The sequence below is a fragment of the mitochondrial genome of Carica papaya (assembly GCF_054855325.1).
Source record: "Carica papaya mitochondrion, complete genome".
In the NCBI taxonomy this organism is placed as follows: domain Eukaryota; kingdom Viridiplantae; phylum Streptophyta; class Magnoliopsida; order Brassicales; family Caricaceae; genus Carica; species Carica papaya.
This window is the reverse complement of record NC_012116.1, coordinates 292501-320000: the sequence shown is the minus strand read 5'-3', so window position 1 is coordinate 320000 and position 27500 is coordinate 292501. Positions and strand designations below refer to the sequence as shown.

Here is a 27500-nt window from a genome sequence, read left to right as displayed (position 1 = left end):
ATTATATATATATATTATATATATAGTAGGGCCCCAGAACGCTCAAAAGGTGGGGGAACAAGAGTAGTCACGATAGGAAAGAGAAATGACTATAAGGAACCAACGATTCTCTCTTCTTAAACAGCCTATATCCTCCACACTTAATCAGCATTTGATAGATTATCCAACCCCGAGCAATCTTAGTTATTGGTGGGGGTTCGGTCCGTTAGCTGGTCTTTGTTTAGTCATTCAAATAGTGACTGGCGTTTTTTTAGCTATGCATTACACACCTCATGTGGATCTAGCTTTCAACAGCGTAGAACACATTATGAGAGATGTTGAAGGGGGCTGGTTGCTCCGTTATATGCATGCTAATGGGGCAAGTATGTTTCTCATTGTGGTTTACCTTCATCTTTTTCGTGGTCTATATCATGCGAGTTATAGCAGTCCTAGGGAATTTGTTTGGTGTCTCGGAGTTGTTATCTTCCTATTAATGATTGTGACAGCTTTTATAGGATACGTACTACCTTGGGGTCAGATGAGCTTTTGGGGAGCTACAGTAATTACAAGCTTAGCTAGCGCCATACCTGTAGTAGGAGATACCATAGTGACTTGGCTTTGGGGTGGTTTCTCCGTGGACAATGCCACCTTAAATCGTTTTTTTAGTCTTCATCATTTACTCCCCTTTATTTTAGTAGGCGCCAGTCTTCTTCATCTGGCCGCATTGCATCAATATGGATCAAATAATCCATTGGGTGTACATTCAGAAATGGATAAAATCTCTTTTTACCCTTATTTTTATGTAAAGGATCTAGTAGGTTGGGTAGCTTTTGCTATCTTTTCTTCTATTTGGATTTTTTATGCTCCTAATGTTTTGGGGCATCCCGACAATTATATACCTGCTAATCCGATGCCCACCCCGCCTCATATTGTGCCGGAATGGTATTTCCTACCGATCCATGCCATTCTTCGTAGTATACCTGACAAATCGGGAGGTGTAGCCGCAATAGCACCAGTTTTTATATGTCTTTTGGCTTTACCTTTTTTTAAAAGTATGTATGTGCGTAGTTCAAGTTTTCGCCCGATTCACCAAGGAATATTTTGGTTGCTTTTGGCGGATTGCTTACTACTAGGTTGGATCGGATGTCAACCTGTGGAGGCACCATTTGTGACTATTGGACAAATTCCTCCTTTTGTTTTCTTTTTGTTCTTTGCCATAACGCCCATTCTGGGACGAGTTGGAAGAGGAATTCCTCATTCTTATACGGATGAAACTGATCACACCTGATCAGTGAAAAATTCTGACACCAAGAATTTACAAGTGAGTATTACACCAAGAATTTACAAGCGGATGAGTTTTCTAGTTGGCTATGTTGATATAGCTTAGATAGGGAAAAGATACTCCACTATAGGGTAGGACTGAACTTTCAAATCCGGGGGCTTTGTTCTCGAAACTCCCTCTCCCCCCTTTCTTTTTCTTTTTTAAAAAAGAAGCCCCGCTCCCTAAGGGGCCCCTCTCTGAGCTAAAAGGAAAAGAAGGACACGGAAGACATAGTCAATTAAAGCCACTGTCTGGCTGACTTCTGGCTTAGTAACACTCGTCCTCTATCTAGCTTCCTTGCTTAAAGAAAAGACCGGCTTCAGTTATTTCCTTGCCTTACGAAAAGCATTTCGAAATGGAATTGAATTCTCCCTTCTGGCATCAAAAGAATTGGAATTCTATGAAATTCCCCATTGGATAAGACTGAGCGAGGGGAAGAGCATGAAAGTGAAAGGCCAAACGAAGTCAGTCAAGTTTCGCAGGAAATTTGAAAAGGCAAAGCTGGAATCGCTTCAAGCACATAGAATCCCCGAAGGGAAGGGGGAGCGCTCAGGTTCGGTATCATCTTTCTTTATAATTTGATCACATACTCGTTGAGTGAATTCTTTTGATCTTGCACTTGTGACAGTTACTGAAAAAAAGGCCTCTACCCAGAGATACCGTAAACGCGCTTACGCTCCTTAGCGGCTTGATCTAGATCTCATTTCGGACGTAAAAAGACGCATGGCTGCCTTAGCTAGCTCTCTTTCTCATACGCAATTTCAAGTGTCAGTGTGGAGTTCGCTACTTTATTCAATCCTTTCCATACCAAGATTCCAGGCAACTGCGCCTCTGCTTTAAAGGGTCCAGCCCAGCATTGACAACGTTCAAAGAAAGGGCAGGAAAGGGATGTAGTTTTCTTATCTTTTAGTAGTAGGTTCTTTTTTTTTCTGCGGTTTCTCCCCCTTTTTAAAGGGAGAATAAGGCTGCTGATGTATCCTTCCAGCTTTGTCTAAGTAGGAAGGTGTCATTTCACCAACTGGACCAGCCACAGACAGGGTTTCTGAACTGACTCTTGCAGCGTAGCTAGCATTCAAAGCAGATTCTATAGCAGCCGTTACAAGAAAACTTCCAACATGCCCGAGAGGAAAATCAAACTTCACTGAAAGCTGGGGAACGAAGGAGATAAAAGAAGCAGACGCAGACTCGATCGGACGGGAGAGGAGTGGTTTGCCAGGAATAAAAAGAGCTTTTCCTTTTCACGCGCAATAGATAGGGATTGGAGCTGTCCTAATCCCATAATGCTGGCCTATCGCCTATTTGAGTAAATCACTTCGTCTTAGCATAGCAGGGTTATCCATCTATGAAACGGGCTTCTTGCTGGTCGGTGTTGATTCAGCCGGGGCTTGGACGGGGGTGGGTGGAGGCTAAGTCCACAAAGATCAAGTCAGATTGAGAATGAATCAAGAGGGAGGCTGGTCTGAAGCAGGCTCAAAGTCTTTGGTTCGAAAAATGGAGCTCTATCTTTTGTGACACGTCTTCCCTTATTTGACCACTATCGGTACACCTGGGATCAGTACGACCTTTCGAGCTAGACCGATCAGAAGACCACCCATTTTCTAAGAGTGAGATAATGCCCTGTGATCATCCAAGGTTTTGAAAAGAAAAAGGAGATTAGAGTAGTCTCATCTATTGCATACCAGAAGTCCTTGATCCAGGGAGTGCATATTTCCCTTCCAATTCTCTTTCCGCTTTAAGACAACTAAAAAAATCCATTTTTTATGATATGAGGATTTGCTAGTCATGCACCAAGTAAAAAAAAATGTTTTTTGGTTCTTTCATATCTTTTTTTATATCCGGCCGTATGAATCTTTCTTTTGCTCTTCGTTCAGATGAGGGAGAGGCTCTCGTCTTAATCGATCTTGAACGTATGTTATCTTTTATTTGACCTTTCTCGCTTCCAGTATTTTTGTACAAAAATCTTATGTCTTTAAAAAGAAGCACTCCTACTTCTATGCTAAAGTGCTTGGATGGAGCAAAGTAGACAGACTTTTGACTTTTATATTTCTAATAAAAAAAAAAAAAGCATCAACAGGAAGCTTTGTTGACGCATTTCGCTTGGATTCACATATATAGAAAAGCCAGAAAAGAAGTTTACAAGGAGGTTTGGATCGAGATGAAAGGTAAAACCTGCTACTCAAACTTGAAAGATTAGGTGGGGACGATCTGGGACATCGGGTGAAATTAAGCACTGATTAGTAAACTGCGTCCTAAATGCTCACTCTTATTTCAGCGAATACTGACATGCCACGTAAGCAATATTTGACGGACGTTAAGCACGACACAGACAGAGATGTAGACGCTTGTTATTAAATCAATGTCAAGTGGTTCAGGTCTCTTTCTTTAGAAACGAGAAATAGAATAGAAATTTCTGGACAAATACAATACAGGAGCAGCAATAAAAGCTTTCGTGGAGACTTCTTCCAATCCAGCTACTCCACTTTGAATCTCAATTTCTTTATGGAAAGTCTTTCAGTTGGTGTTCTTGGTCCTCCGTTCTCGTACCATGCCATTCTTTAGTATTCATTCCCATCGTCCAATGGTTAACAAAATCAGAATTTCTTTTTCGCTATCGATCTTCGCCTAAAGCAAAGCGCTTTTACGGGGAAGAACTCAAAATACCGTGGTCAAGGCGATCACTAAATACCTGGTCGAAGTGAAAAGCTTTTTCCAACTCCAAGATATTTCTCAACTTCTTTTGCTCATCATTCCGGTGAACCAGGACACTTGCCTTGACAGAATCCTTGTCTATCTATCGAAACTAGCAAGGACTTCTGAGGGGCTCCTAAGGAGGAAGTCCTGCAAGTAGGAATGATATCCTACCCGACCTCTTTCTCCAATCGAAATCAGACTTGCGTACTCTGAGACCGTTTTGGGGACCTGCTTGCCCTTCTTCCCTCTCGGAAAAGAACTCCGTAAAACAATTAATGCCTTTGATGCAACTAGCCGGGCGGGTGGAAGTCGAGTGAGGAATAGGATCCTTTTTCCGTTCAGTAGTTCTGCACATCGGATCGTGCAGCCGAGGAAAAACCTCATATCCCATAGTGCTTGGATAGGCCCATCCTGATCCTGAAAAGGATAGCAAACTGAGTAGACGTTGAAAGAGGATTCCTTCGACCGAGATGCCTATTCAAGATCTGACTTCGAAAAGAAATAGAAAAAAAGAAAGTGAACCTCGCGCCTAGCTGTCGATTGGTCTAATTAACCATTTTCTTGATTTTCGTTTTTAGAGGTCTATCCATCGCTGTCGTCCCTACCCGCTCCAGTCGGTGTATCGGAAAGATCGAGTCTCTAATCTTTCCCCCCGGGTGGGTGGGGAATTGGAATGCATCAGCCGGTTAAGAAATCCCTTACTCATCGATCCTAGCCAGTATGACTTCTTCCCCCTTCCTCCCCCAATCTCTTCTCCTGCCGGAATCGAGTCAAGATCTTTTCCCGTTCATTCCTTCCCCCCTTTCACTGAAGGCAGCTGTCCTAGAGGCGGTCAACCGGAAACCTTAGAAGGAAGCCAAATGCCCTTTCTATGAAGAAAGGGTACCATACCAATATGGAAATCAATTGTTTGAAAGATCTAGAGCGGAAGATCGACCTCTTTTTGAGAAGAAAGTTTAGTGTTAGCCTCGCCCACTTTAAAGACTAGGTACCCGTAGACTAGTGTAGCCTACTCATTGGCAGAGCAAGCCTTCCCTATGCAATGGTGCTTTCTAGTTCGTATCTGCACCTACATTTACATTTGTTTTCTAATTTCCCCTATTCTTGATCATGGTAATCAATAACCATATCATACCGAGCCTGCTAAGCGGGAAAAGGGCGAAAGAAAACTCAGGAATGAACCAAGAAGGGCATATCTTCCTGAAAAAAAATGCTACTCTGAATGTTGATCTTCTGACCACGAAACTGAGCAAGAAGTCCATCCTATAGTGGGCGTTTTCTTTTTAGATCAAAAAGTGCTCTTTTTATGGGCAGAGGTCTAGCTCAAAAGTAGAAGTCTTTCGCTGTGACTAAGGATAGACAGGACTCTCGGTTCGTCTGAGCCTGAGTCGAAGACTTCGGATCCTGCATCTGCTTCAGTTAATTAGGTGAAAATGTGCCTTAACAACATGGTGTTTTGATCCTAATCCTAGCTAGTCATCATCCGAAGTTGAGGCATTCAACAACTTTCTGAGACACCATTCTTTCCATAGGCAAGGGCCAGCCCGAAGATCAACGGGATCTTTCTACAAGCGTTCTTTCTACCCAACTTTTTCCGAGGGAACCGACTACGGGGGGGTGTGCTGATAAACTCGTCTCCGCTCATTTTACCTGGAAATGGAAAGCTATTTGTGTACCTTACCCGCATCATCTGAGATGAAGGAATTTCCTACTGAAGATTAAGATGCCTATTTTGCTGCTGATGTGGAGAAATTGGTACCAGCCTACTCGTGATGTTCCTTGCCTGGTTCGCTATAGGAAGTGCTTTCAGCAAATGGGGAGGGGAAGGTTCATAGCTATGAATCTTCCGTCAATGGAAAAAGGCAAACCTTTTTTTCATTTTGATGCCTTTGTAAAGGATGAGAAAGAAACCTTTCATATGGCCCGTCAGGTCACAGGAATGCTTCTTAAGCTTCAAATTCCGAGCCGAGTCAACAACCCTCACTCGAGCACTTAGATCAAATCTTTGTGCAAAAGCTTTAGTATAAAGGATTATTACCAGAGTGAAGTCCTTGACCAGCAAGAGCCTTTCTTATGCTGGTATGGTACAGCTGATCAAATCAGTCCTTTTTTCTATTCAGAATGACTGTAAAAGTATATTCATATTACCCTTGAAAGTTGCTTGATGACATTGAGCGGATTCTTCTTCCTGTGGAAAGAGACAGATTTAAAGCACACTGGAGCCTTGCTTGGGACCAGGTCTCTTGTCCTACTAGGGAAGGTGGTTTTGGCATTAAGAGAGTTCATGAATGGAACAAAGCATCTGTGTTGAAGCATATTTGGCATATCTTATGTAATGACCCTGATTCTATTTTGAATAGATGGGTTCAGTCTACTTTTCTTAAATATCAATCCTTTTGGAGTGTGAGAACATCTTCTGAGTGCTCATGGGTCCCTTCTTCCCCTAGGGAGCTGAGGGATGGATCTGTTGGAAATACAGCATTCAAACAAAGATAGACTGGTCTGTCTTGTGTCCGAATTTCTCTTTCCCGCCCAAGCACATGATCCATCGAAGTCAATTTTCTTTCTAGTAAGCTAGGGCTTAGTAAGCAAATCAAAGGAGTCGTCAAGCTAGGGCTCAAGTTTAGTTTCTTAGCAAGTCATCAGACAGAAAAGGTTAGGGCAGCTGGGGAATTAGTTGAAGTGCAAGCATCTCTTGTAAAAGGAAAATCTCTGACAGTCTATCCAATTGCATAAGGCCATCCGGTTCTGGCATCGAATGGGAGTTCTCTTTCTTAGGGGCTCTTCCCACTTTAGAGTTTCCTAATATGTGTTTAAGAAGTCCTTATATCAGTACTACTAGCGAGCTAACATGCTAACTGTTGTTAAAAACTGGTCTTTATTAAGCTCCCCTTTTTACCTAGCATAATAACTAAATAACTACACAGGCTTAGAAGACTAGCAGTTCTACTAAGAGGATAAGAGTGAGTTGGCAAAGGCTATTCTTATCATTCCTTCCCTTGATCTGACAGTGCTAAGTAAGAAGGGCCTAAATAACATTACCAGTAATTCGAGGCAAGCGCATAAGAGAGCTAGCTTGTATAAGAGTCATAAGAGGACTAAGAATAAGAAAGGTCCAACTCGTACTAAGGCTATCGGTACTACTCTTCCTAACGTGGATAAGGTTTCTCCTATGTTTACCGTGTCTAACAGTAAGACCAGCTCTCCCCTTAGTCTAAATAGCTAGATAATCTCCCAGCCAATGGGCAAGCTAGTTCTTTAGCAAAATCAGTCTTCTTTCAAGCAAGCTATGGATAAGAGGGAGAGGTCAAAGGTAAAGGACCTAAGCTCTTTTATTTGAGATTTTAAGCCAGTTCAATTCCTTTTCCCATTGATCCTCTTGGAGAAGAAAAGCTAAACCCATCTAGCTCTAGTAGTAAGCGCATCGAGTGAGCGAGCAAACCCAATGTTCATTCTAAGCTAAGCCCCTTATTTCAATGTCATGCCAGCCGAGCCAGTAGACGTCTTAAGTTAAGCTCTTCCTGTTGCAGCCTTTCCAATTGCAATTGCTAGACCAGAAAGTGCTTTGCCCACTATTTACATTATAGGAAAATTGGATAGTGCTCTTGCCCCTAGTCCTATTGTGGGAGTAGGAGTCTTTCCTCTAGCCGTTGAGAGTTCAGCCATTGGAGTGCTTCGTAGGCAGTGCTTTATCTTAGTTTGAAGGCTCTAGAGCAAGAAAAGAGGTAGGCAAGCATATCTTATTGAAAAAGGCTAGTTTTCAAGCTCTTATCTTTCTTCTTTCTTTCGGCAATGAATGAAGTAAGTAAGCAAATGATAGAGCTTAGGCTGGCTAGTAGTTCTTCTCCTTATCATAAGAGTCATTTCATACCTGGCTTGCTCTATCAAAAACAGAAAATCAGTCCCTGCCTTCTTACCCAAGAGCTCTGATTCCGCTAACAGCCGCAGCCTCCCATGTGGCGCACCCTACTTTTTTGAAAAAAGAAGAAAATGGTTGAAGTACTTATTTCCAATGTAACCTAAGCAAGATTAGATTGTACTTTCCCAGCCAGATCTAGGTATCCGTTATGCGCACCAGACCTCGTATTGTGCTACAAAGGAGGGAAGCATTTCGCTCCACTTCCGCTTGAGTCAGACTTTTTTCTATTCTCAACTGCTTTCTTGGAATCGGGATTTCCTCTTTCCTACTCTAAGCCTATTGGCGAAAGTCAAAAGTCTAAGGTTCCAACTTCCGGTTGTAAAGCAGAAGAAGCCCCACCCCCTCAGCCCCCACCGGCAGTCCGCCTTTTTGACCCGAAAGGAATTGAAAAATCTATCTTTTTCTTCTGATATTGCTTTTGACCCTTATTCTGTCTTATGTCAGAATTTCGATAAAGCCAGAATGATGGGCGTTCTAAAGCACACGCTTTAGCGCCCCATGACTCTCTCGGATTCTCCTCTTTCTTAGGGGGCTCTTCTCTCTCTTTTTTTATTAATTCTTTTAGTCACCTCTTTCTTTTTCCTTCGCTGCTTAATGACGCCTGAAGTTGCACTAGTGGATTGATCTGTGTTCACTATCTATGGAGTCCTTCACCGATGCCTCCTCGGTCCTATAAAATAGAATTGGATCCAATTCTATCGATAAAGAAAGAAGAGGCACTTTTCTTCCGGAGGAAGAGAGGGTTTTTGATCTAAGCCCTTCTCTTTTTGATGTATAAAGCACGAAGAGCTCTTTCCCATTTAGTGAGCCTGGTCCTCTCTTTCCAGCCCTTAGCCCCCTCAACCAACCATACGAGTGAGACCTTCTCTTCCCTTAACGGCCTCGATAAGATAGTCCAAACATTCTTCCTCTATCTTGTTTACGGAATCTCCTTCTTTTGGGCTTCTAGTTGATGGTACTTTCTCAATCCCATCTCGACTGCAGAACCGGACATGAGACTGTCTTCTCTCTCATCCAGCTCCTCGCGAATGAAAGGCTTTATAAAATAAAGAAGATTACAGATACAGGTATATTTTCAAAATAATACAATGAATTCACCAAGTGAAAGAGCTGCCATCCGTTCTTGAACTCGAAAACTTGTTGGCAAACCAAGAGTCGCTGGTGAAGCAAGTGGCTGGGTTGCAGATCAAGCAAGAAGAGGAGGCGTTCTTTGCTGGTCGAGGAAAGAGTCAGTCTAACCCCAACTCGAAAAGGCAAGAAAAGAGTTCGCAGAATGGAGAGTCATCTGAAAAGAAGGATCAGATTCAGAAAAAGTCGAAGAGACGGGGCTGCTACCGTTGTGGCAAGACTGGCCACTTCATAAAGGACTGCAAAGCCAAGTTGGCGGATAGTAAGGCCGCAACGACAACCTCGCAGGGAGAAGTGCACCATGTATTTTAGATAGGGGATAGACCCTATCCCTAATCACAAGGAAGGATTGATCTTTCACTTAAGCTAGTCATAGGTACTTTCGAATTCTCGATTGAGGGATTGAGTGATAGATTGATCGACGTCCGAAGAACGCTCGACCGCGAGTCCCAAGGCGAATTGGAAGCTGATTCGGATCTGGCTATTTGTCTTCGTGGGAAGGTTTCACGCAATTCAATCCATGCATGCTTTTCACTATCAAAATACGATTTGTTATTGTCAAAGTCTCTTTTTCGAGAACTTTTTAAAAAGTCCATTGATGTGAACGAGATGAGTGGCTTTGGTGCCATACTGATGCTCTATTCCAAGCGCTTCACTCTTATGCCTTCCATAAACTTGGTATTAGCTTTCAATAAGTCTCTTTCTTTTTTCAAGCTATGACGGGCTTGCCACAGTAGTGATTTTTCCTCCGTCAGGTCTGCCCCTTCTTTCTCTATCCTTAATAAGAGTCTCATCCATAACTTACTTATTTGCCATGCTTCCTGTTGAAAGGAGGAGGTATAAGGCCAAAAAGACTAGTGTGACATAATCTGCCAGTTCTCATTGTCACGGCCCGCCAAGACATCGCTTACAAGGCGCCACGCAGACGCACACATGGACCTCTCTAGATTCTTCTACTTGTCTCATGTATATGCGTCAGTCTTGTAGAGAATTCTAGAACTTTGTAGAATGTAGCTACATCACGCTCGAAAGTTAGAAAATCACTTTTTCTTTGCTTGACATTTAGGAGATTTATGCCTCAAAGTAGCAATTAGCCGACAACTGAGGAGAAGTTTGATTTACCACCAAAAGTATGTGAAATGAGAGGCTGCATTGATATCTTTCTCCCTTTTTGATATTATCAGTGCCATGCCATCTGTCTATATTCTCATTTTTTAGCCTTTTTCGCCACGACATTCTTAGGGTAGACGAAGTGAAGCTCGAGTGATCGGTCGAGAGTGGACTATATTCAGCCAATCCATAAGGAAGTTGACTTCCAATCATCTCGACCTATGAAAGAGTCAAGCCCTTTGCAGGTGATTGGAGCCCGACAAGCAATCTGTCGTGGTAAGGTAACATGCATTACAAGCTCAAAATTAGGGCTTTCCAAACGAGCCTTTTATCCTCTCCGGATTCATTATAATTATAAGACCTCAACGTTCTGGGCTTTTAGAAGGTTTTGGAGTGTTGGGGGGGCCCTCCTTCTGGTTGTTGAAGGCCTTTTGCTGCTGGTCTAGCTAGCCCGTCCCGGTTTCAGAAAGATGCCATCCTTTCTCACTTCGATCGCCTCGGGATAGTTCTAATTTCACGAGAGTGGAAGAGCTTCTTTCACACGAAACCAATCCGAAAAGAAAGATATGAAAAAGATCACCTCACTGCACTCGCCCCCACCCATTCTTTGATTGGTGAAGCGGCGAGACTCTTCCGTCCATGAAATAAAACTACTTTGTTGTAGATCCAGACTGAAAGACATGCATGCTCAAATTCAACGAAGAAGCTCTGAACATGGTGTCTCACGCCATCACTCACTTTCCTTCATAATTGAACAAAATAGTCAGCCTCAAAGCAATTCTTCGGATTGCGCCTTCATAGGTAAACTTCATTATCTATACCAACCCACTGCCCATGCCCTTAGGGCGAAAGGTCTTAACCACCCACCACCCTCAATCACGAAAACTAGAAAGAATCTAGAATGGCACTCGTTAGATAGCAAAAAAGGAAGGAGAACAAGCTTCATGTGGACTGTACTGGGAATCTGAGTATCCTGTCTGTTTGGCAGACTGAGTTGCTATTACGAGACTGATTTTTTGAGTTGATAAGTTTATGCGTATGAGCCCACTTATGATCCATCCCATGATGAACCGTGCGTGATAGAATCTCTGAGGAATCCATTACTGAACGAACCGTAGGATTCAACGAAGAAGAGATTCACCCAGCGATTGATTGACCGTGGGATGAAACCCGCGATTGAGTTGCTCCCGTCCCTAAACAAAGCACCAGTAAGCCTTTGCTCCCCCCTAATAGAATTGACATTTCGAAATGACAAAGTTGAGAAAGACCGTCCATGTCTATTAACATCAAGGTGCGCTATCGTGCCCTTATGACGCATGGCCTATCTTATGATATAGAAACCCGAAAGACGAACCTGACACTTTTGATATGCCAACCCGAACCTTCACTCCGATCGCCCTCACTGCCCTTGGTCTCATTGAAGACGCTCCTTCGTGTCCGCCCTTCTCTTTTGGCATCCTCCCTTCAATCACTTGATGCCCACTATCAATGAGTTATTAAGAACCTCGTTAGAGGAAGGGATATGATTAACTAGTAACTAGTCTCTAACGGAACGGCTAAGCCCAGCAAATGAACCTTTTCTCCTAACTAATTCAAACTAGCTGAACTTTCCTAACCCTCTATCTTTCAGGCTAAGACCTGACTGACCTCGGGACATGCCCTATCTTTTTCTAACTAAGGCTAAAGTCCTTCTAAGGCTCTTTCTCGTCCTTTATCTAACTTCCTAACATTCGTCTTTTCTGTCGTTATATAGCGAACATCGCCCATTCATCCGTTAGTGATTTCTTGCTTGCATTCTATCTTTCTTTGTATTTCCAAGCTTGGACTTGTCATGTCTCATGCTATGAATAGCTTGTGCTTTGGTTCATCTCACTGCTTACTTACTTGACCAGGCCCGCCACAAAGCAACTCTTGCATACCGCAATGAGCCCTCGTAAGGTAACGAAGTTCAGTATCCGTCCTAACGTAAGGAAGAGAGTAAAGGGACGACCTTTCCAGCGGCCCGGAGGCTAAAACAACTGCCCTGCCGGAATAGAAAGCTCGAAGACCCGCCTAAGGGAAAGCTATTTAAAAAGCATAAGTCGACGAAGTCGAAGTCGTGGCTATCTCAGATAGATATTGGTGCAGCAAGGCGTAAAGCTTTCGTCTCAATTCATATTTAGCCGCGAGCAATTCCATTTCTACTTTCTAAAGGGCTTACGGTGTCGAAAGATAGGAGAGGAGATTTTTGTGGCACACCATCCACGAGCACTCCTTATTTCTTTTTGTTTTGTCTTCTATTATTCAACCACATGGAATCGAAAAACAGTCTCTTTCCTGTGCTATGAGTCTTTCTTGCGCATATTAGAATGACTTCCTGACTAAAGGCATACTTATTTAAACAGGTTTTCCCTATAGTCTAGTATAGTAGAGATCTTATACCCATGTTAGGAAGACCAGGCAATCTCAGATTGTTGGCATTTGAGATCAGATTACGGCAAAGAAGTGAACGGAAGCTACCCTTTAAGCCGCTGGATTAGGACTCGGACCTGGCTAAAACAAGAACCTAGGCAAGGGCTAGGGTGGGCAAGCTGCCAATTTCGTCTGAAAAAGCAATAGGAATCCTCCCTTTTGAAGGAAGCAAGCCTGAAACGAAGGCTAGTGACCATAGCCTAGGGCTGACTTTACTTGAGACTTCCAGCTTTAAGTCGACTGAAGAAGGAAGGAGAGTGATTGGCATGAATTAGGGTAGAAAGAGGGGATTAAGGTTCTCTCTTTCTTTTTAAAGGATTTGCTGCTTTTCATAGCTAACTGCCCAGACAAAGAAGGTCATAGAAGGCAACCCTCAGGTATGATGAAGTCTCAATCGATCTTTCCCTCACTACCGAATCTATTCCTCCCACGGCTGCTAGAAAGCACTTAAAGGCCTGCTCCGAAAATGCTGTGAGAAAGGGAAGATCTTGGTTCTGGAGAAAGATGATCCGTTGGTTTAGGAAAACTAGAACTCTTGGTTCTGGAAGAAAGCGGGTTCCGGCCCCTCCGCATCAAGCTAGTCAATCGAGAGAAGCGTGGTATTCTTCCTCAAGTCGGTTATCCGTATCGGTGAAATGACTCTATCCTTAACACATAGGCTTCGGTAGAGTTTCATAGGCTAGCGCAGATCCCTCTCTCCAGTTAAGTACCCACCCGTGAGATTAGAGCAGATTCGCTTGTCGTTGTATTGTGTCACATCGACTGCACTTTCTTAATCTATCTGCTATCGGTTGAATCTCAATCTCGTATCAACAGATTCTGAAAGAACTACTTGAAAAGGAGGAATCCCAACGTTGAGTCAGAGCTTACGTTAAAAGAAAAAGTGCCTCTTCAGCCTGTACGGACTTCTTGTGCGCGAACGATCAAAGAAAGAGACATCCTATCTAATGATGCAGCATCCAAGGTGCGAAGCGAAGCAAGGCAAGGCCTCGTGGCACTACTTCTGAGACAGCTCATGTTCCACTACCAATTATTGTATCTTCGTTTCGATCGGTTAATAAATGGCAATTACCCCTACTTCTCTCGAAAGAGTAGATCACATCCACTTTCCTATGAAAGAAGCTGCCATCTGAATCATCAAAAAAAAAGCATTTAAGAGCCCCAGAAAGTGACCACAATTACTTGTAATCCAGGATCAACAGATTCACAAGAAAGACAGAAAGATTTAGGTAATATTCTACTCTTGACTTACCTTAGTGTACCCAAACGTATCCATGACTTTCCCGAGTCCCACCGGTCTCCGAGCCTTTGGGGGCTCCCCTCTACTATCGCAAGTAGTTCGTTTGTTAGTCTATTCTCTTATTAGGAAGATGAACCTATTGAGCTATATACTCAACTTTCAATACTTGACTATTGAGGTTTTCGCTATATGTACTTTTTGGGGACACCTTCTCTCGGGAGACATGGCTTCAATTCAATCATTCTCTCCGGCTTTTTAGATAGTCCTTTGATAGAGCAGCCTGTAAGGAAAGGATCTTGTACCTTCCATGTCAAGGGAAGCGCATCTCAAATATCAAGCACGCATGCGACAGGCATCTCTTGAGTTTCCCTAGCTCGGCAATGAGTACCCTCTCTTCCATCGGAAGGGAATCTCTTTTGTTTCCTTTCGCTCCTCTCCTTTAGTCCGTCTTCCGTTAGTGGCGGGGACTGTCAGGATAACTGCTAATACGAGAGTTCCCACCAATACAGCTACCTCGCTTATGGATTTCTGCTTCGGTAGCTTGCTTAGTTCTTCCAAGGATCTTTCTTTTTGCGCTGCCTCTGCTACTTCTGCTACAGTTTCGGCAACTAACTTAGAAGCCTGCTCACTCGTACTACTTCCTGCGCTATTTTGAATGGTCTTTTTGAGTGCTTCTTTTGCATGAAGCAGGCATTCTGTATGATTGCTTTTTGATTATCTGTCATTTTCTATTCCATTTCTTTATCCCCGTTTGCATATTAGCCTAGCTTCTCATCATTGTCTAGTTCCCCATACCTGCATACAACTTTGGCATAGCACTCTCTTTGAATCCCTGAATTCTTGCTTGTGCGCATCATAGGAGTGTATTATTCACATTACTTCCTGCAATTAAAGTTTGCTCGGCATTACCTCATTCATTTACTGCATTGCACCATGGCCCCAAATAAGGAAAACGAGACCCCTCCCACTCCACAAACTGACAACCAAACCATGCACCCTAAATTGGACAGTCTCGAGGTTAAAGTAGAGCAACGGAATGAGCAGTTTTCACAAATCCTGAAAGACTTGGGTAAGCGCCCTGTAGGAGAGGATTATGAGGAGTCAGTCAGGCAGTTAAATGGTTCCCCTTATTCTATAGGGTCAGTGCAAGGAAGACTTCCCACTCCTGGGGCACACGGTGCCCCTAATAGGATGAGTCACGCAACCCCTAGACCAACTGTGAGATTTCCCCCTGATGGTGATCTCCCTCCTACCTTAGATCCTAGGTCCCCACTTGATGATGGTGATCATTTTCCTGAGGACCAACCCATAGAATTCCAGCGGACCCCTAGGCCTCAGCATAGACAGGACCATAGAGTTCCAGTCGGACCCCATGCGCAGGTTCCAGATAGACACAACAGGCGTTCACCACAACCTCCGTTGTATGGTCATGAGGATTTAGGAGACAGACGACGGAGAGTCAAAGTTGATGCCCCTGAATATGATGGAAAGTTGGACCCTAATATCTTCACAGATTGGTTGGATAACATGGAGGACTATTTTGATTGGTATGGCATGTCTGACATAGAGCGTCTTCGTTTTGCCAAGATGAAGTTAATAGGATCCGCCAAGAAATATTGGCAGAGTGTCCAACGCAACTTAGGGCGTCTAGGTGAACCACCCATCACTCAGTGGGCAGTCATGAAGCAGAAGTTGAAGGAAAAAGACCTCCCCACCTACTATAGGAGTCAATTGGTTGAACAGTTGTTAAATCTTAGGCAATCGACTGCTAGTGTGTCTGACTATTTGGCTCGATTTGAAGAGCTTATGCTTAGGTGTGAAATTGATGAAGAGCCATTCATTACAGTCAGTAGGTTCGTCAATGGACTGAGGGTAGACAGACAGAGGGAGGTTCACTTTACAATCCTGAATCTTTAGAGGAGGCCTATCACAAGGCCTTAGAGATAAAAAAGTACCTTAGGTCCCCCTCTCTTCGACGTGTGACGTCACAGGCAGGAGAGTCACGTCAGTCTAGATCCGTCTCTCAGTCAGCCTCTAGGGGTAGCACTGCGAGGAATAGAGAGTCCATTTCCTATAATCCTCGTCCTAGTGGTTCCTCTAGTGAGTCCCGTTCTAATGGTTCTTCCATTCCGTGTCATCACTGTCATAATAGGGGTCACATAGCTGCTCGTTGTCCTCAACGTGCCCTAGCCCTAGAACATGAGTGAGGCGACCTCATTAAAGAGAGGATCAAGTTGTGGACCCATTAGACTCTTTTGGGGATGAGGATGAGATGGGAGATGCTCTTGAGGTTGATGATCACCATGTCAATGTTGTGAGGTGTATTTTGTCTACAGCTGTTGACAATGATGAGTGGAAGCGCACAAAGATTTTCCACACCTACATTAAATGTGGTGAGAGAACTTGCAAATTGGTCATTGACGGGGGAAGCACCATGAATGTGGTCTCTAAGTCCGCTATAGCTAGATTGAACCTTAAGGTAGAGCCACACCCTCAGCCTTTTAGGGTAGCCTGGGTAGATAAGACAACCTTACCTGTCACTGAGAGGTGTCTTGTCCCAATCCATTTAGGTGACTATAAGGATGAGGTTTCTTATGATGTCTTACCATGGATGTCACTCATATCCTTAACGGACGCCCTTGGCTTTATGACCTTGATGTGACTAACCATGGTAGGGAGAATACCTATGTCTTTAAGTATAAGGGCAAGAACATTATCTTGACACCTGCCAAGCCCTCAGGAAAAGACAAGAGGCCCAAGCGTAGATCTTCCCCTCAGGTTCCCCTTAGGAAAAGTCCTCACATTTTGAGTCATAGAGCCTTCGAAAGGGAAGGGCAGAGGAGTAGACGCTGGTTAGCTATTGTAGCGAGGGAGACTCTTCCAGATTCCACTGAGTCTAAGTATGATTTCCCTCCCGAGGTACGTAAGTTGTTAGAGGAGTTCCTTGATGTCATGCCTGATGAGCTTCCTAGTGAATTACCACCCATGAGGGATATCCAGCATGCTATTGATTTAGTTCCTGGATCTCAATTGCCTAACCTTCCACATTATAGGATGAACCCTAAGGAGCGTGCTGAGTGAAATAGGCAAGTGGAAGAGCTTCTAGCGAAAGGTTTTGTTCGATATAGTCTTAGTCCTTGTGCTGTACCTGCCCTATTGACACCTAAGAAGGATGGATCTTGGAGGATGTGTGTAGATAGTAGAGCCATCAACAAAATCACCGTCAAGTATAGGTTTCCGGCTTGAGGATATGTTAGATTTGTTGGCTGGTTCTAGTTGGTTCTCCAAGATAGACTTGCGCAGTGGTTACCACCAAATTCGTATTAGGCCAGGAGATGAATGGAAAACCGCCTTTAAGACCCAAGATGGATTGTATGAATGGTTAGTCATGCCCTTTGGATTGTCCAATGCTCCCAGTACCTTTATGAGGGTTATGACCCAACCCATGTCTTGCACCCTTTCATAGGCAAATTCTGAGTTTGATGACATCCTGGTTTATAGTCAGTCTACAGAGGAGCACTTAGATCATCTTCGTCAGGTTTTCATGACTCTTAGGGTAGCAAAACTGTATGTCAACCTTCAGAAGTGTACCTTTATGCAATCTCAAGTGCTTTTCTTAGGCTTCATTCTTTCTGCGCAAGGTATTGCAGCCGACCCTGAAAAGGTTAGGGCCATTAGGGAGTGGCCAGAACCCTCAGTCTATCTCTGAGGTTCGTAGTTTCCATGGTTTAGCCACTTTCTGTAGGAGATTCATTAGAGGGTTAGTACTATTATGGCTCCCATAACAGATTGTTTAAAGAAAGGGGAGTTTCAATGGACTACTGTGGCTGCTAGGGCTTTTAGTGATATTAAGCAAAAGATGACTGAAGCACCTGTTTTGAGGCATCCTGATTTGAGTCAAGTTTTTGAGGTTGCTTGTGATGCATCTGGAATAGGAAGAGGGGGTGTCTTAAGTCAGGAAGGGCATCCCATAGCATTCTTTAGTGAAAAACTCAATGAGGCTAAACAGAAGTCTTATACATATGATAAGGAGTTTGATGCTGTGGTCCAGTCCCTTCGCCATTGGAGGAATTATTACCTCAAGAGTTTGTTCTGTTTTCCGACCACCAAGCATTGAGATATCTGCACTCTCAAAAGAAATGAAATTCTAGGGTGGGTTGAGTTCATTAACGAGTACTCTTTTGTTCTCAAACATCGTTCTGGTGTAGAGAATAAGGTAGCTGGTGCTCTTAGTAGGGTACTTACCGTCCTTCAGATGATGAGTGCACAGGTGATAGGTTTTGATAGGATGAAGGATGAGTATTCTACTTGTCCTGATTTTGGTCTCATTTATCAGGAGGTTAGGGATGGTAACCGTAGAGACTATGTTGACTTTGTTATTCGTGAGGGTTATCTGTTTAGAGCGACTAAGTTATGCATTCCTCGTACGTCACTTAGAGATTCTCGTCTTTGGGAAATGCATGCAGGTGGACTTGCTGGTCATTTTGGAAGGGATAAGACTCTCGCTCTATTGGATAGGTTTTCTAAGATGGCACATTTCTTTCCTTGTAGTAAAACAACCGATGCTTCACATGTGGCTAAATTGTTCTTTAGAGAGGTTGTTAAACTGCATGGTTTACCTTCCTCCATAGTGTCTGATAGGGATGTTCAGTTTGTGAGTGACTTTTGGAATGCACGGGCTCTTTCTGGTAGACCTGGACATGTTCCATGACGCGAAATCTCTTATCATCTAATAGCTCTAATTGTGGGGATATCTAAAAAAGAAGCTCTCTCTCATCCACTTTGAGCTCAATAAACAGCAGCTGGGCTGGAAGAGCGTCAATCGGTCCATCTTTCGCTTCCAAAGTCTTCGTCTTTGCCCATTTTTCACTTCTCTTCTGCATACGACTTTCCACTGGTTCCATTCCTGATGACTTCTTTCTCCGAATGAAGGAAGAAGTCAGTGAGAAAGGGCCTGAGTCAATCAGTCGTAGGTCAATCCATCCAGGAAGACCTCAGGATTTGTATCCTGATTGGTTCTTGCACATGCTTGCTTTCCAACATGAGCTTCTTCTGAGCCCTCAACATGACAAATGAAGCCAATCTTCTTGGTTGGTACGGACCAGCTCGGGGCTTGCTTTCGTAGGGTCCAAATGGCGTCCGTGTAGTGCATCATTTTCACTCACTCTCTTTTTCGGGCCCCTCCGTGAACATAGGAATTGGATCGATGACTCACTCTCTCTTGAATGAGATGTCAAACTGGTCCTCAGAGCCCCTCTCTTTTGGATGACTGATCAACACCTGGTACTGACGAGCTACCCCCTGACGAAAGCACAGACCTATCTCCGGCTGACTCTCCTGGTCACCGAAAGACAGACGAGGGCTTCTCTGACCTCATTCACCCCTTTCTGTAGGTCAGGATCAAGAGGATTGGTTGGGTGACTGGAAGCTGACTGATGAGCTCGAAAGAAGAAGGCAACGAATTCTGACATATTGATTAGGCTGGCCCTCTCTTGGTTGACCGAAGGCCTGACTTCTCTTCTCGAGCTCATGGACTCTGTTCATGGAGGGTCCTTCGCGTCACTCTACTCTTTGTTTTCCAGGTAGGGATGCCCATTGTTCCCTGCTCTAACTCCTCCGATTTCCCTTTGCTTTCTTTCTTACTTATCGTAGGTGCCCAGTCTCAACGTCACTTCCCAAACCAAAACCGCCTTTCTCAGATCTATGAAAGGTGAAAGGTTGAAGGTCCACAACAGGTAACATAAATGAACAGGTTTCTTTTCTATTCGAGCTGCTGCGGGCCGGAGCTCGTATGGATACATTACTTCATTGTTCTATGAGGCCTTGCACTAAGCCCATACTCGGATAGGGTCGCGAAGTGCAAAGATCCGGTCTTTGACAACCGTCGTAAGGACAGGACAAGAAAACCTATACTTATGTGTGTTCGACACTATAACTATAGGTGGGACCAGTTGTAAGATGATCGCCGAGTGGCGTTCTGCTCGATTAGGCGAATGCGAGTGAGGGATAAGCTTTCCCCGTTCGCTAGGAGGGAAACTAAGGAAGAGTTCGGGCAGAAATAGATGGTGAAAACCCCTTTTCTATTAGATTAAGAAAGCGCGCTCCTTGCATGACTCCATATCATTCATTATTTTCGCGAAAGCGACAACGTGTCACCCTAACCTTTAAATCGAGAAAGGGGAATGCGTTACCTAATAATGAGCAATGCTGGTAAGAGCAAATGGTTCCTAACCTCATCAAAATCAGAGTACGGCATATCCGACTATCCGGCAACACGCTTGGATAAGTAAGGCGATGAACCATACCTCTATCTCTAGGCGCTATGATGTCTTATTATGTAGATCATGTCTTGCTTGAGGGTTCCAAACCTTTATTGAAGAAAGAGCTCTTGCCTCCAACTCAAAAGAGAACAGAACGTTCCTTCCGCAACGCAAGGCCGATATCTTTCGTAGCAGCCAAGGATGAGTTCGATCCATTAGGTTCTTCCATTTTTTCAGAAAAGAAACGAGAGACAAGAAAACATCTTTGATTACGATTAAAAGGAACAATCTCAAATAGACCAAGATCCAATTTCGGGTCATTTCTTGGTGAACATGATCTGCCATAATCTCTTCGATCCCTTCATTTATGTGCCAGAATAAAGAGAGATTTGGTAGGAAAGTGGAAGACACTTTTTTGTATATGATAATCAAAGGGAGTGGGAAAGCTGCAGTAATTCTTTGGAAAAGCCCGATTCTCTTTGTCTTCGAGCTTTCATTTTTTAATCCACTCTTTCGTTCCTTCATATACCTCCCCACCAATAGATAGAGACAAATGGGAATAACCAAACCACGTCTACAAAATGCCAGTACCATGCAGCTGCTTCAAAGCCAACGTGATGCTCCTTCGTCAGATGACCAAGATATTGCCGAATACCACATATGATCAAGAAAAGAGTACCTATAATCACATGAAAACCATGAAAGCCAGTTGCTAAGAAAAAGGTAGAACCATAAATACTATCCGAAATAGTGAAGGGTGCTTGATAATATTCCATTCCTTGAAAGCCAGTGAATACTAGAGCAAGTAAAACGGTAGCTACTAAAGCATAAACTGCTCGTTTTTCCTTCCCCGCGAGTATAGCATGATGAGCCCAAGTTACGGCAGCTCCGGATGAAGGGAGAATAGGGGTATTAAGAAAAGGGATTTCCCAAGGATCTAAAACCCCAATCCCTTTTGGGGGCCAAATACCTCCGATCTCTACCGCAGGTGCCAAAGAAGAATGAGAAGAAGCCCAAAAAAGAGCAAAAAAGAACATAACCTCCGATACGATGAACGGAATAAAACCATATCGAAGTCCTAATTGTACTACTTTGGTATGATGTCCTTCCAACGTGGATTCACGTAGAACATCGCGCCACCATACGAACATGGTATATAGGAGAAATATGAGGCCCAAACTGAGAAGTGTTGCACCCCCTTGAAATGAGTGCATGTACATCACACCTCCTACGGTGGTTGCCAAAGCTCCGAGTGAACCCGAAATAGGCCATGGACTTGGATCTACCAAATGAGAAGAATGCCTCTGAGATTCAATCATAAACCACTTTGCCTCGGTTGTATGTAAACCCCCCCTTCACCCCCACCCCCTAAAGTGGTAAAGAAGGGCTCTTTGGGGTCAAATTAGCTTTCTATCTGACAGGACAAACAAATAGGAAGGGATGGTTCTTTCATTGCATTGATAGAAGTCAAAAAGATCTCTCTATTCCTTTGAGAAGAGAATCGTTGGTTTGACCGACGAACTACGTGGGAAAATTGACCTTCTTTCTTCGATTGGAATACGGATGAGATCAAAAAGGCCATCATTTATATCAAAGATAGCGGAGGAATCCTTGGCCGGGAGCAGCGCAGGACTGGAGCACTCAAGCGGATAAGGCTACTTTAGGCGCTTTCGGCGAGATCCTCAAGAATGTACCGGATCACATTGCGAATACTCATCTGTCCCTTGCCGTCGTGCCGTGCTGAAGAACATGCACGTGATAAGAGACGCTTGAGATTCGCCAGGTCCTTGCGTGTAGCAGAAGGAGAGTAGGCCTTTTTTTATATCGGAACTACTTTCTCAATGATTAGAAAAAGAAATTCCATAGCAGTTGGAAGTTTTCCGGATAGACGGAAAGGATTTGGCCTTCTCGTCTATCAGAGGAGCGATAAGTGTGGCCAACTCCTCTTTTTGAGCGTGAACCTCACTTTTCGACCTTTGGATTAAAAAGTCTTCAATGACCCGAGGGTCCGATTCATTGGATAGATCGAGCGGTTCACTGTCGGGACTCTGAGGGACATCGAAGACTTCGTTCAGTTCTAGGGGAGGGCTATCCGGTATATCGAATCTTTTTTCCGGACCGGATGGGCTGGGGGCCAACTAAATGATCATCCCCATTTCGGTCGAAGAGGCACTTTTTTCGCCCGGCACGCTTAGTGGCGCTTGGTTTTCGCCCGAGCTTGATGCGGAGTAAGCTCCTGACGGAGCCATCATTGTCTTCCCCCAGGTCTCGCTATCAAAAAGATTAGATCAAATTATAGCAACTAGGAGACCCCCCCCCCCACACACACCATCCGAGCCTATTTAATAGGAAGTAGAGAGACTTTCTGAGGATCATGGATTGGAGTTTGGCAAGAAGGAGATGAAAAGAATCTCCGATTAGTAGACAAATAAAAGATGGTCAAATATAAAGAAAAAGATCAAAAGAAAGAGGAATGGAATATACCATCGTTTTACTATTCTATGATTCCAAGTAAATAATGGGTAAAGCATCTTGTTTTTTTGTTTTCTTTCTACTTGCTTATGGGGACATTGATCCGAAGCGATCATACTACGGTCCGTGCGCTCTTTTTCTTCTCTACCATGACGAATCAATTTCTTGTTTGCCTAAATTTCCCTTTCCTTTGTCATTCCTTATCAGAGTTTCCTTGGCCGTGTGGAACATGGATTAGCATTATGTCATTCCTACAAGTGATCCCCCATTCAGGATTGGAAGAAGTGCTATATGAGGACTTCGAGATCAAATAGAATATGTTTCTTTCCATTTCTCGTGAGCCACTTATTTCTCCGAAACAAGAGATCAAAGTGATTTTCCTCCTTTTTTCCAATAAGTCGACGGCGTTACACCATTGGGATACTTCGAATAAACTAGAGTACATATAGGATACACCGGTGCTAAAACCTTTTCTCAAGATATCTTCCAAACTGTTGGGGTCGTTGCTCCGGATGTTGTTCCCCCGGTGTGAAAGCAGTTGGTTCCGTAGTTTGAGAATTCTGCTGATCCCAAGTACTCCATCTCCATCATTGCATATGGGAATATAGAAAGTAAAGAGGAAAAGGCATGACCAGAAGAATTGTGAAAAATAAGTGAATTTATCCAGTTGAGGCATTCTTGCTTTTTCTGAGAAAAATGATTCCCTACAGACAGCTTAACTTCGTCAAGCCTGTACGAGTAGTGAAGAACTATAGAGAGTTGTGGTTGGTTGTTGACCAACGGAAAGCATGGGAGAAAGAAAGTTGCACAAACAAAAGAGAAAAAGGAATCGCGGAACACAAACTCGATTTTCCATCTCTTGCAACATCCGATTCGTGCACAGACGATTCAATCTGTTGACTTCACTCCGCCTACTCCCCGCCTTAGCAAAGTGCTTCTTCCCCTCGTTCTTTTTTTCTTGGGCTTTCCATGCAATGCATGATTTTCCATCTTGTACCCACGGTGAAGTCGTGCTTTCCCCTCTTATTCAATTGATCTTCTTTGATATGATGAAATGAATCTACACCTCCCTCACTGTTTGCATGAGATTCCACTTATTTGATTTCATTTTAAGCCTTAGGTAGTTGCTTGACTTCCTCCAGCAGTTCCTTTCCTTGGTCTGTCGGAATGAAAAATGAAAGGAGACCCCCTGTAGGTGGCCTCTGACCTCTCTTGCTTCCAAGTGAGCACCCAGGTGAACCGTAGTGCCCAGGTCGTTCCCCTTTCTTTTTAAAGTCAATTATGCTTCGGTCTTGCTTTCTTTTCTTCATTAATCTCTCTTCACGCCCCCGCCTTTGTACAATTAGAATCCTAGCACTGAACTATGAGAGCTCTTTGTATACTTGCGTAAGAGGCTTTTTCCGTGATTCCAGTTAGGGACTCGGGTGCCCTTATTTCATATCTTTTTTGGTACTGCCCCATAAGAAGAAGAAGTAGGCTGGTCAAGTAGCCTTTTTGATGCATAAGAGAAGCTGGAGGGCTTCTTTTCTGCGCCCCAATCATTCTTCGTTTGTGGAGTCCTTTGAAAGCTTCTTTCATTGAATTCAAAGATCGAGGGCTGTGAAGCATGCTGGGAATGAGGTAAGGACCTCTTCTCTCTGACGTAGCCAAAGTGAGAACCATTCGACCGAGGTCGAGATCTAAGCCGGTCTATAGCACAGGTGCTGCAGTGAAAGATTCCGCCGTAGCTAGATGCCTTGAAGAAAGAGCAAAAAGACTCACTTTGGGTCCATGGCTCCAGTCAAAATCTCCCTTCCCTCCCTTTGAAGAAAGCCCTGATCGTAGACCACCCTTTGCCATTCTTTTTCCAATGAGGAGTCCGACCGATGAACCTTGGGAGCATCCCGGGCAAGATCTATGGCTTCAGCTGCGGCTAAGCGAGGCAGTACTCTGAGCCATATCCGAGACCATTAGCATGAGTTCCCCTCTCACCAAAACAATGAAGGCAAATGTTATGGCTCTATAGCTTCTTTTTGGATAGTTAGAAACTTTAACCAAGTATGGATGAGACATAGTCAGAGACATCTTGTTATGCATACAACTCCTTCGAACCTTGTTGCTGGCCTCGCCTTGAAAAAGTGAGCATGACATAGCCAGGAGGAAAGACAGCATCTGGGAAATGGCAGAAAGAATCGAAGAATGGAATCCTTTCCTTTTTGTTTGAAGTAAAGGCTTTTTATCGACGAATAAATAAGCTCTTTCTACTTTGCCCTAAAAGCTCGTCCTAAGGAAAGCAGTTTTCACTCGAGAAGATAGCTTAAGTTATAGTTCTCACAGCTAAAGCGATAGCAACTCATGAACGAAGTGCTCGACCATAGGGAACGAGCGGAATAAAAGTAGCGAGTTAAGGGTTAGGTAAGTAGCAGAAAACTTAGGTATCTTCTACCAGGGTGATAGACTTCCATTTTGACAATGGCACATAGCTGGAGCGCCCTTATATCTTCTATCCTCTTCTATTATGCCAAGCCTTTCTCGGCCAAATGATAGAGGCGAAGGAGATTCATTCGGGTTCTAAGCTAGCTGCCATCTAGAGATCTTCCTGCTTCATTTCCGGATAACTGAACTGAGAGGTGCCCAGAAATGCGGAGCCCTTAGACCGATTGATGTACTTGACTTCAGTCCGAGTACTGAAAGACGTTACTAAATCAACACCTGGTACTGACGAGCTACCCCTTTACCGAAGATGGTGGGGAAAGTCACTTCGTACCCTTCCCTAGTGAGTTAATAAGTTCAGGAGTAGCTGAGTTCTGACTTCTTACCGAGCTATGTGACTCTATACCCGAACGAAGGGAATTGAATACTTGAAAGGAGAAAGAGAAAGAGCTACATACTTCTTGTAATACCTGGAACGGACGAACGATAAGAAAGTCAAGTGTGAAGTTCAGTCTACCGGAGCTCATCTATTCTCTTAGTAAACGATATTCATTTCAATAGGAAGAGAGAAAGTGAGACAATCATTCTCATAGATAAGAGAGATTCGTTCTGCCCTTTGGTTTTCTAGTCAAGTGGGGTAGTCCTCTCCCAGGAGCTTAGCCTTGTGTGACCTGAAATGGGTCGGCGACAGCCGGGATACCAGAGGGCTAAAATCAAAATCTGACTTCAGAAGCAAAAGTCGAAACTGAAACTCTTCTTCTTTCAGTGGGGTGGTGGTCAATGTAGGTGCAAGCGGCATTTTTGGGTTCGATTCCCGTCGTTCGCCCATTAATCTGAATTTATATTAAATCCTAAATGGTATGGTAGATGCCCGGGTTTTTTCTATAATCTACCATTATACCCACAATGATCGGACATACTATCGCTATCCATAATGGAAGGGAACACTTGCCTGTTTATATAACAGATCGTATGGTAGGACATAAATTGGGAGAATTTTCACCTACTATAAATTTCCGCGGACATGCGCTAAATTATAATCAATCTCGTCGTTAATCAAATTCATTTTCATTTATATAGATTCATTAGTGAGAGGTGAACCTTATGATAAGGAAGAGAAAGAAGAAAGAATATACAAAAGTATACGCTTTAGGTCAACATATATGTATGTCTGCCCATAAAGCACGAAGAGTAATTGATCAGATTCGTGGACGTTCCTATGAGGAAACACTTATGATACTAGAACTCATGCCTTATCGAGCATGTTCTCCCATTTTTGAATTTCTTTATTCGGCAGCAGCAAACGCTAGTCACAATATGGGTTTCAACGAAAGGAGTTTAGTCGTTAGTAAAGCCGAAGTAAATGAGGGTACTACTTTGATCCAATTTAAACCTCGAGCCCGAGGACAGAGTTATCCGATAAAAAGACCCACTTGTCATATAACTATCGTATTGGCAGATACAACCGTATATGAAGAATATGTCATATCACACGATACATATAGTAGTGGAGGCTTATGGGACAAAAAAGAAATCCACTTGGTTTCAGACTGGGTACAACCCAAAGTCATCATTCTCTTTGGGTTGCACAACAAAAAAATCTTTCTGAGGGTTTACAAGAAGATCAAAAAATACGAGACTTTATCAAGAATTATGTAAAAAAAAAATGAGAATATCCTCGGGTGTCGAGGGACGTATAGAAATCAAAAAAAGAATCGATCTGATTCAGGTCAAAATATATATGGGATTCCCAAAATTCTTAATTGAAGATAAGCCGCAAAGAATCGAAGAATTACAGAGGAATGTACAAAAAGAACTTAATTGTGTGAACCGAAAACTCAACATTGCAATTATAAGAATAGCAAATCCTTATGGACACCCTAAGATTCTTGCAGAATTTATAGCTGGACAATTAAAGAATAGAGTTTCGTTTCGAATGAAAAAAGCTATTGAATTAACCGAGCAGGCGAATACAATACAAAAGGAATGAAAGTGCAAATTGCAGGGCGTATCGACGGAAAAGAAATTGCACGTGTCGAATGGATCAAAAGAGCTAGAGATTGGATTGGAAGTCCCTGGTTTCAGAGCGAGAGAAAGAAGAAGGTAGGGTTGGCAAAGTCAACTTCCTTATGGATTGGCTGGTGAAAGAGTGGATTAGAGGTTTGAGCGTGGAATGACGTAAAATAGAACGAGCACGAGGCTGACTTACTAACTAGGACTCAGAAAGAGCAGTGAACTGAACCATTTCGCTATGGGTATGGGGCACGAAGGCTTAAGAGGCCTTTTTAGGACTTGTTATCCGCATAGGGTGTAATAACCCGACGAAAAGGGGTTTTGGTTAAAGAAAGGACCCCCTGTCTTTCTGACCATCTTGGGAAGAGATGAGTCAAAGAATGACCAAAGAGCACGAAGACCGGGAAAGACATAGCTTTTGAATCAACGAAGCACTCTGTCGGCGGAGAAGTTGAATTTCATAAGAGAAGAAAGATGGTATCGTAAAGTAGAGTCGATTCGACG

General features: G+C 43.5%; 4 protein-coding genes across 4 annotated transcripts, besides 1 other annotated feature; 1 reads left to right on the top strand and 3 right to left on the bottom strand.

Moving 5' to 3' along the window:
- Positions 1–85: 85 nt before the first annotated feature.
- cob (apocytochrome b) lies at positions 86–1267 on the top strand. The gene has a single exon. The coding sequence runs from the start codon at positions 86–88 to the stop codon at positions 1265–1267; it is 1182 nt and encodes a 393-aa protein (YP_002608212.1).
- A 19018-nt stretch (positions 1268–20285) lies between these two features.
- On the bottom strand, positions 20286–20693 carry sdh4 (succinate dehydrogenase subunit 4; the record flags this gene model as incomplete). The annotated part of the gene is made up of 1 exon: positions 20286–20693. A coding segment is annotated over exon 1 (408 nt), but the record flags the coding sequence as incomplete, so codon positions are not given.
- Positions 20621–21418, bottom strand: cox3 (cytochrome c oxidase subunit 3). Its single transcript has one exon. The coding sequence runs from the start codon at positions 21416–21418 to the stop codon at positions 20621–20623; it is 798 nt and encodes a 265-aa protein (YP_002608210.1).
- A 1346-nt stretch (positions 21419–22764) lies between these two features.
- Positions 22765–23247, bottom strand: atp8 (ATPase subunit 8). Its single transcript has one exon. It carries the CDS (start codon positions 23245–23247, stop codon positions 22765–22767), a length of 483 nt encoding a protein of 160 aa, YP_002608209.1.
- Positions 23238–23365: an inverted repeat.
- Positions 23366–27500: the final 4135 nt, after the last annotated feature.